Source organism: Nylanderia fulva, unplaced genomic scaffold (genome assembly GCF_048542155.1).
Source record: "Nylanderia fulva isolate GAGA-0341 unplaced genomic scaffold, ASM4854215v1 Scaffold1084, whole genome shotgun sequence".
Lineage (NCBI taxonomy): Eukaryota > Metazoa > Arthropoda > Insecta > Hymenoptera > Formicidae > Nylanderia > Nylanderia fulva.
In genome coordinates this window covers 1-9,441 of record NW_028189285.1, presented here as the reverse complement: position 1 = coordinate 9,441, position 9,441 = coordinate 1, and the positions used below count along the sequence as shown (strand labels likewise).

At 47.9% G+C, this 9,441-nt stretch overlaps 3 protein-coding genes across 3 annotated transcripts; all 3 read left to right on the top strand.

Moving 5' to 3' along the window:
• The first annotated feature begins 708 nt into the window (after window positions 1-708).
• Window positions 709-1,857, top strand: LOC114936992 (uncharacterized). Its single transcript, XM_029310358.2, has one exon. It carries the CDS (start codon window positions 709-711, stop codon window positions 1,855-1,857), a length of 1,149 nt encoding a protein of 382 aa, XP_029166191.2.
• A 228-nt stretch (window positions 1,858-2,085) lies between these two features.
• LOC146725005 (uncharacterized) lies at window positions 2,086-3,018 on the top strand. Its single transcript, XM_085485571.1, has one exon. It carries the CDS (start codon window positions 2,086-2,088, stop codon window positions 3,016-3,018), a length of 933 nt encoding a protein of 310 aa, XP_085341697.1.
• Window positions 3,019-3,235: 217 nt separating this feature from the next.
• LOC114939101 (uncharacterized) lies at window positions 3,236-5,203 on the top strand. The gene has a single exon (XM_085485568.1). It carries the CDS (start codon window positions 3,236-3,238, stop codon window positions 5,201-5,203), a length of 1,968 nt encoding a protein of 655 aa, XP_085341694.1.
• The last annotated feature ends 4,238 nt before the right edge of the window (window positions 5,204-9,441 follow it).

The window sequence follows — 9,441 nt, the reverse complement described above, 5'->3', positions numbered from 1 at the left end:
ATAATTCTGGCCCTTCGAGCCGGATCCATCGTGCCGGCATCCGCAAGTTTGTGAACGTGTCTCTTGGTGCAGTCAGTGAGCTCGTAGTTCGACATGGATGTGAACACCTTGATCGATTGCCAACGTGAGATCCAAGTCCGTATTTCACGCTCCGTGGAATACTTGAAGAAGCTGGGCACGACCAACATCACCGCCAGTGCCGTATCTACACGCATCAGGATCCTAGATCAGCTGTGGACGAAATTTGAGGCCCAGCATGATCTCATTCGCGCGGTTCTGAAAGAGAAGTTTAGTGAAAGCGAATACTTCAAGTCGGAGTTGCATGGAGATACTGAAAATCTTTACGTGGCACAACGCAGTATCCTGAATGGCTACGCTGAACATTTCCGGAAGCCAAACGTATCTCCATCCGTCGACGTCGCATCAAAGTCGTCGCTGCCGCGCATCAAGTTGCCGCCGTTCTCTGGCGCTGATTAGCCGTCATTTCGTGATCTCTTCCTGTCCGTTGTAAGCAGCAATTCCATCTCAAACATCAAGCGCCTTCACCACCTCCGCTCATGTTTGACAGGTCAGGCTGAAAAATTGATAAGATCACTACCTGTCACAAATGACAATTACGATCGCGCTTGGGCAATCTTGAACAAGCATTACGACAACAAAAGAGAGTTAATCCGCTCCAACTTTGCCACGTTTACCGCCGTGCCAAAGATGAAGGGAGATACCGCCGAGGAGCTGAGCCGCATCCACAACGCTGTCACCGCCGCCATCAATGCACAGGAGAGTATTGGACGTCCTATCAACACGCACGGGATGGACCTGTTCAATCACCTGGTCATCGAATTGTTCGACGCACGCACTCGTCTCGAATGGGAGTCAGCCACGTCAGACTCCACCGAACCACCACAGAACGAGGCACTTCTCGACTTCATTAGTCGACGGGTATTGACCCTCAACGCCGCACGACCGAGGAGTGTCACAAAGGGAACTGGAGAGGCATCACGATTCGCCAAAGCGCACGTCACCAGACATCAAGGCACAGATTCGCCTCAGTGTGCACTGTGTCGTGAAAAACATACACTGATGACCTGCAAGGAGTTCAAGGCCAAGACCGCGGTCGAACGGAAAACATTCGTGGAGATCAACCGACTGTGCTTCAACTGCCTGGGCAATCACTTCTTGTCACGGTGTCAATCGAAAAAGAATTGCCTCACTTGCAACGCACGACACCACACCATGCTGCACGGGGCATCCACGTCACCACCGTCCGCTGAGGCCACTTCACTTGCCACCACACTGGCCACCTCACGGCAGTTTGAGAGTCACAAGGCCGTCCTTCTTGCAACTGCTTGCGTCAAGGTCGCGGACCGCTACGGATCACCACACGAGGTTAGAGTCTTGATCGACCAGTGCTCCGAGGTGTCCATCATCTCTGAAGCACTGGCTCAACGTCTTCGCCTTCCTCGAGCTTCGACGGATCTGTCCATCTTTGGCATCGGAGGGACTCGCTCTGGATCGGCTCGTGGCAAGGTCACCCTGGACATCACATCCGACGTGACCAACGCCGAGCTTCGCGTGGTCTCTTTTGTGCTGCCTCGCATCTCACTACAACAAGGCACCGCCCAACGCGAGAATTGCAGCTGGCCTCACATCCAAGGACTCCGACTGGCCGACCCGCGATACCTGGATGACGACCCTGCGGAGCTACTTCTTGGTGCAGAGGTCTATTCGTTGATCCTTGAGGAAGGCCTTCGCAAGGGCGACTCACGCATGCCGATCGCCCAGCAGACCAGCTTGGGATGGATCCTGTCCGGAGGCTACGACTCAGCAGTCACCGACGGACATCGCCGCACGTTTTAGTGCACCGCCGACAACGACCTCGCTGACCTGGTGCAACGATTCTGGGAGCAGGAACGCGAGCCAGCAGCTGGGATCGTGCTCACCGCCGACGAAGCCAGATGCGAGGACATCTATGTGCGCACAGTCACACGCACGTCCAGTAGAAGATACGTGGTGAGGCTGCCATTTGCCTCACCGCCGACATCACTCAGCGAGACTCGTCGACCTGCAGAGCGCCTCCTGGAAGCAATGGAGCGGAAGGAAGCCCGTGATGCTCGGTTCGGTGATCTCTATCGAGACTTCATGGACAAATACGAAGACCTGCAACACATGGAGAAGGTTAGTACGTCTACGACAGGTTCTGGCCCCAGGTGCTACTTACCGCATCACGGGGTCCTTAAGGAGTCGAGCACGACCACGAAGCTCAGGGTTGTGTTCAACGGCTCCCAACGCACACGGTCCGGTGAGTCGCTGAACTCGCACCTCCTCACTGGAGCTAACCTCTTGCCAGCACTCGCTGACGTTTTACTCCGTTGGCGTTGGCATCGGTACGTTTTCGTCACGGACATCGAGAAAATGTACCGACAAATTCTTGTGCATCCGGAGGATTGTCGCCTGCAAACCATCCTGTGGCGCCACAACGGCTCAGACAACATCCGCGAGTACGAGTTGAAGACCGTGACCTACGGACTGGCGTGCGCACCCTTCCTCGCCATCAGGACTCTTCACCAACTTGCTGCAGACGAAGAGGCACGATATCCACGCGGAGTCAGGGCGCTGCGACACGACTGTTACGTCGACGTGGTCACCGGTGCTGACAGCCTAGCGGATGCTATCGAACTCCAACAGGAACTACAGAGTCTCTGCATGGCGGGCGGATTTCCTTTGCGAAAGTGGGCTGCCAACAATCAGCAGGTGCTCACCGGAATTCCACCGGAACATCGGCTTCAACGCGGACCGCGCTCGTGGGAAGGAGAGAGCCACGCCACCCTGGGTCTTCGATGGCATCCTCAAGGGGATTGGTTCTCCTTCACCATACGTCCACGTTCAATCACCGACCTCACGAAGAGACGAGTCTTGGCCGAGACAGCTCGACTATTCGATCCGATGGGCTGGCTAGTGCCTGTCGTCATCCGAGCCAAAATTCTGATCCAGTCTACGTGGCTTCAACGGCTGGATTAGGGACTCTCCGCTGCCTGATCAGGACGCACACCGCTGGAAACAACTGTTGAATCAACTTCCGTTGCTGGATCACATCCGTGTGGATCGTTGGCTCAGCACCGGAGATGACCAGTCGCAATTGCAGCTCCATGGGTTTGCCGATGCATCGAAGCGAGGATACGCCGCCGTCGTGTACATCCGCAACGCTGCAACAGAGAAAACATCAATTAATCTGCTGATGGCAAAATCGAAGGTCGCACCAGTCAAGCAGGTGTCGCTACCTCGATTGGAACTTTGTGCTGCCGCATTACTCACCACGCTCATGCACGTACGCACTACCCTCGGCTTGGCTGCTACGCCGGTGCACCTGTGGTCCGACTCCAAGGTCACTCTTCACTGGATTCGCGGACACTGCACCCGCTGGAAGACCTTTGTTGCCAACCGAGTGTCGCAGATCCAGACCCTGTTTCCAGACGCTCATTGGAGACACGTCGCCGGACGAGAAAACCCTGCAGATTGTGCATCGCGTGGTGTTACACCTGAGGACTTACTCAATCATAAACTGTGGTGGACAGGACCTACCTGGCTGTCAGGAGACGAGGCTGCATGGCCTGGTGCAGACATCGACGTCCCAGAGGATGACCTCCCTGAGCAGCGAGTCACCAGCCTGGTAGTCAAGGCGCCAGTCACTACCGAACCGGACCTTCTTCTACGGTTCCCGACGCTGCAACGGCTGCTGCGAGTCACTGCGTGGTGTCGTCGATGGCTCAACCCGGTGAGACGTGACGCCAGACTTGGCCGTCCATTGCATCCTGACGAGCTGGACTCCGCGTTGTTTCGATGGCTGCGAGTGGTGCAGGCGCTCCACTTTCCGACGGACGTAGCCGCGGCCTCTGCTGGACGCCCTACTCCACCGCGAAGCCACCTGGTGAAGTTGAGTCCGTTCCTCAACGATCAAGGCGTACTGCGCGTCAGAGGACGTCTCAAAAACTCTCAACTTCCGCTCGACGAGAAACATCCGATGATCATCCCGGCGGCATCCTGGCTGACTCGGCTGGTGATCGATTCCTGCAATCGACGGACACTGCACGGGGGTGTGCAGCTGACACTCGGCCTGCTCCGCCTGCGCTTCTGGGTACCTCGAGGAAGAACCGCCGTCAAGCAGCAGCTACATCGATGCGTTACCTGCACTCGATGGCGTGCTGCCACGCCACAGCCTCAGATGGGTAACCTTCCTCGGGACCGAGTAACGCCAACCCGACCGTTCCTCAGCACCGGCGTGGATTATGCAGGACCCATCCTCCTTCGGACCAGCAAGGGACGTGGACACCGTGCGCACAAAGGGTACATCGCAGTCTTCGTCTGTTTCTGGTCGAAGGCCACTCACTTGGAAGTCGTCTCCGACTACACCTCAGAAGCTTTCATCGCCGCTCTGCACCGCTTCGTCTCCCGCAGGGGCCTCTGTGCTGAGATCTACAGCGACTGCGGCACGACATTCATCGGGGCAGATCGTACGCTGCGAGGTCTCTTCGATGCAGCGACAGCCGAAGGTCATCGTATCTTCCTTGCCGCCACCGCTCAAGGAATCCGCTGGCACTTCAACCCGCCAGCGGTCCCGCACTTTGGTGGTCTTTGGGAGACTGCAGTGAAGTCGACCAAGTTCCACCTCCGTCGGGTGATCGGCGAGACCACCCTCACGTTCGAGGAGCTGAGCACACTCCTCGCCCAGATCGAAGCTTGTCTTAATTCTCGTCCATTGCAGACACTCTCAGATGACCCAGAGGACGTCTCGGCGTTGACTCCCGGTCACTTCCTCGTCGGGGCGCCGCTACTCGCTGTGCCGGAACCGTCATTGACAGGGCAGACGGTATCCACCTTGTCACGCTGGCGTCATTTGCAGCAGATGAGGGATCACTTCTGGCAGCGCTGGTCATCCGAATATTTGCACGGACTAGCCTCGCGCACCAAATGGCTCAAGGACGAAGCTGCACCCCACGTCGGCGATCTCTGTCTCGTGCGCTCCGAGCTCACCCCACCGAGCCGATGGCCACTGGCTCGCATATCGCGACTGCACCCCGGGGACGATGGGATTGTACGCGTGGTGTCAATCCGAACGGCCACGTCCGAGCTTGTGCGCCCACTCGTCAAGCTTGTTTTCCTCCCGGGCGTAAACGACGCACCTACACCGCACGGTGACACTTCGTAACGTCACTCATTACACAATCATCACATCATGCATCATAGCATCTGTCGCACGTCACTCATCTCATCCACCACCGCACAAAAAATTATTTCGTTATCACCGCTCACTGCATTGCACACTCGCCGTTCACATCAACCACGCGTTTTCACCGGATCAGCTGATTATTTCACACCACGCGTTCACCACGTGCTCTTATCGGCTCAGCTGATCGATTCACACCACGCGATCACCACGTGTATTTCGCCGCGCCGGCGCGCCCGCCCCACCATCGATCGCTATCGGAATGTGATCCGCGCCGGAACCACCACCAACCTTTGTCACGTTGCGACAAGGCGGGCGGGAATGTTTGAGATGTTAAGTAAAATTTTTGTAAATTCTAGAATTTTCCATCCGCGTCAATAATAAAAGTCACGGTCTTTTTTGTATGTTTGTCACGGAAAAAAGCTGTCATAAATTAAACCTGTCATCTCAAAAACATTCTTTGCACACAAACAATTAGCGATTTTGCAACCGTTTTTACCGGATACTTTTCGCGCTACAAGCATGCGCAAAATTGCCACGCGGCCTCGATCACCAATTAGAAATAGCGAGCGGCCGCGCGCGCATGGCAAAACGCGAGTTCGTTGAGCATCTTAGAAAAGCGGCCAATAATGAGCTGTGCCTTCGAGTCACCTCGAGCACATTTTAAATTGCTCGCAATAATTGGCGCTTTCCGAAAAAGTGGGTTTTCTTCGGAAACCCATAAGAGAGAGCTCGCGCCCGAAATCCGCGCCTTATCGCTTTCCGCAGTGACCGCATAACGCAAACCGCATATTATTTTGATCCGCTAAAATCTCGTTGACGACCGCCGCTTATTCCGCACTTTGTTCTCGATTACATTGTCACTGAAATATTTAAATGTTATAAGTCTTGTTCAAGTATTTTGTAATTAAGTGTGTATTGAAATTAAACTTTTTTTAATACAAAAGAAAGGGTGACTTATCCTATTGTGTCGCGCGATCCTCTCTCACGCAGCGCGTTCGCGAACAGAATGCGTTAATAATAGATGGCATTATATTGAATCACAGACGGAAATTCCAAAAGAGGAATTTTTAAAAGCTATCAAATTTATACTAACTTCCACATATTTCAATTTTAACAATAAGACATGAACAAAACGGAGCTCCGATGGGATCTCCTTTTTCTTCAATTATTGCGGATTTAGTGTTACAAGATCTAGAAACATCAATTATTGACGCATCACAGTGGAATTTGACTTTTTATTTTAGATATGTTGACGATATATTGTTAGCGACGAACTCAGATAATGTACCAGATAAAAAATGAAGATCTTAACAATTTAAATGTAGTTTATAAAATAAATTGCAATGACTGTGTGACGCAATGTATATAGGACAAACAAAAAGACAATTAAGAACTAGAATTAAAGAACATAGAAATAATATCAAATTAGATTCAAATAAACACTCAGTAGTCTCTGAACATATTTTAAAAAATAGTCACACATTTAACTGGGACAGGACCGAAATTTTAGATCAAGAACCTAATTATAATAAGAGACTTATATTGGAAATGTTACATATAAAAGAACATAAAAATTGTATTAATCTGAATAAGAAAACAGAATTATTGGAAAGCAGTTATTTTGATATTCTCGAAGAATTATCATAAACATTTTTAAAGAAATTAACCTTGAATTTTAGACAATAGAGTTGACTATATAAACAGACAAATTTATAATAAAGACACACATTGAACTATTGTTTTGTTGAGACCTAACAAGCGACACTGAAATTGAATATGTAAGTAATTTAATAATTTATTATTTCTATTATTCGGGAATAAATAAATAAAAAATAAAAAAATCTTTCCTTTTTCAATATAAGGAGTGATCAAATTAAAAGAAAAAAGATTGGAAAATGGACTCATCTTGCAAAAATGCCAGACTAGTATGTTCGCGCTGACCAGCGACGAATTTTGTAATTTGAACATTTTGGACGAATATAGCTAGTGAAGTACACATAGATATTACAAAATATTGATTTTTGCAAATTTGGCAGCACTGTGAACAAAAAAACGATTTTTCGAGACTAAAAACTCGACCTGTATTTGTTTATAAAAATCGTAATTGTTTATTGATCCTAAAAATCGTGTGTACTTCACTAGCTATACTCGTATAGATTATGAAAACATTTTTTTCATTTTTCCAGATACATTCGTTGGGGACTTCTGCTGCTAGCCGCGAGATGCCTCACAAAGATTCGATTTTCTTTCCACGCGCTGCTGAGCCGCCATTTTGTAATAAAACTGAAAATAAAAAAATATATTTTTGCACCCCAGGACAAGTATATTCTGGCCTGAAAATTTCACATTAATCGATTCAGTAGCAACGTCACAAAAAATTCACAAAAACAGCCTATGATTTTTGCCTTCGGACTAGATGTTACCCCTTAAGGTCCGTATTCATAGCGTTAGCCTTACATTTATAGAAATAAGTCTTAAATCGTAAGCAATAAACCAAAATCATAATATTTGATTTCTGTAGATGCGACTTCAATGTGATAATTTTTCGTTTTTAAGACTAATAATAAACCAACAAACGATAAAATTAAACCAACAATCATCAACAAACGATTATGCATTGATTAGACCGTTTTTTTTATTAAAAATGAAATTTTTCTGACTAACTTAATGCTAATTTTTTTTTAATTAAAAAAATATATTGTAGGCATTCTTATATATTTTATTTTATCGCGAAGTACATTTAGCCGTATATAAGGGAAAGAAAAACGAGAGAGACGTTGATTTGTTTTATTTATATTTTCGTCTACTTGTCCTTCGACCGGTTTAATTTAATCATGTGTTGTTACATTTTTATTTATTTTTGCGACCGTCAACCGAATCTCTCTCGTTCGCCAAAGTTATTGTTTTTCGTAAAGACTAAACGATTTAATCTGTTAAAATAAAAACTGCTCCGATTGATCCAATACTTTGGGGTGGAAATACTTTTTGGACAACGCGTATAAATATGGGGATCTTCGAGCGGACCGGAGAGAGAGAAAAACGCAGGGAAAGAATCATTCTGGCGGCGTTAACGACAGCGAAATCTCCGGCGTCTGTAACGACTCTACGATATATAGAAGATCGCAATAAGATACATTTTAACTGGAACATAATACATATATATATATATATATATATATGTCTCTAATCTCTAATCCACATCCTGATTTAATTAATAACCTGAGTGTGCAATGTCTTTTCCTGTGCCGAAACGCCAAGTTCGGACAGGGGAGCGTTCAATTTAAAGGTTCTCCAAGTTTAACTAATAAAACGGTAAAAATCGGTATCAGAAGAGTTAATTCTACGCCCTTAGGGGCGTTCATTAACTCACGGTAAAGTTGGGCGCCAGACGCGTGTGAACGCGCCACGATAATACTGTGAACGGTACTTAACGTCACTTCTCCAAAAGTCATACAGAGTCGCGGGTCTATAGGAGTGATGGGTCTATGGTTGAGAGAGAGGTATAGAGAGACATACACGTGGTGTTAGAATTTGACAGATATATATATTTGACACTTAGGATTTACAATTTGACATCGGATACATACAATGGGATACTAAAATTATGTAACAAACAGTAATAGATAAACTAGCGGTATTGAAACGAACAATATAATATCATAAGATCGGCGAATATCGGTATTTTCGGAATTGACTTATAAAATTAGTATTAATTATACACGGTGAAACATTCTATATAATTTCGCGACAATAATATACAAACGGAATAACAAATACAAAATCGGTAAACGTTATGATGGTCTAACTTATTTTCGCGGGCACGCGGAATAGACAGAGGTCACAATACGATATTCCGAGACACGGCACGGTATGAAAAAAACAAGATAACAACTAGATGACGGAGATTTCGTGATTCTCTCGCACGACTCTCTCGCCGAGTCGAGAACAATGAAATAGTTAACAAACTCGCGGAGACGGCTACACGCAAATCCCGAAAATCTAATAATCGAGCTAATAAAAACGTGACTCTGAATATTTCGGTAACCCGAATTTACGATAATTATTTTCGAGACGATAGACTGTCGGCGGCACTTTTCGGAGAGGGCTCTCTTCGCGAAACGCAAAGTCGGCTGGCCCCGCGATACGATACCCCGAAAAACGAAAAGAGAGAGACCGCTCTCTCACACACAAAACGATACGAAAAATGAGAGAGTACG

Coding starts and splice junctions, on each gene's coding strand:
- LOC114939101 (XM_085485568.1), top strand. CDS start 3,236: ATGGCAAAATCGAAGGTCGCACCAGTCAAGCAGGTGTCGCTACCTCGA.
- LOC114936992 (XM_029310358.2), top strand. CDS start 709: ATGAAGGGAGATACCGCCGAGGAGCTGAGCCGCATCCACAACGCTGTC.
- LOC146725005 (XM_085485571.1), top strand. CDS start 2,086: ATGGAGCGGAAGGAAGCCCGTGATGCTCGGTTCGGTGATCTCTATCGA.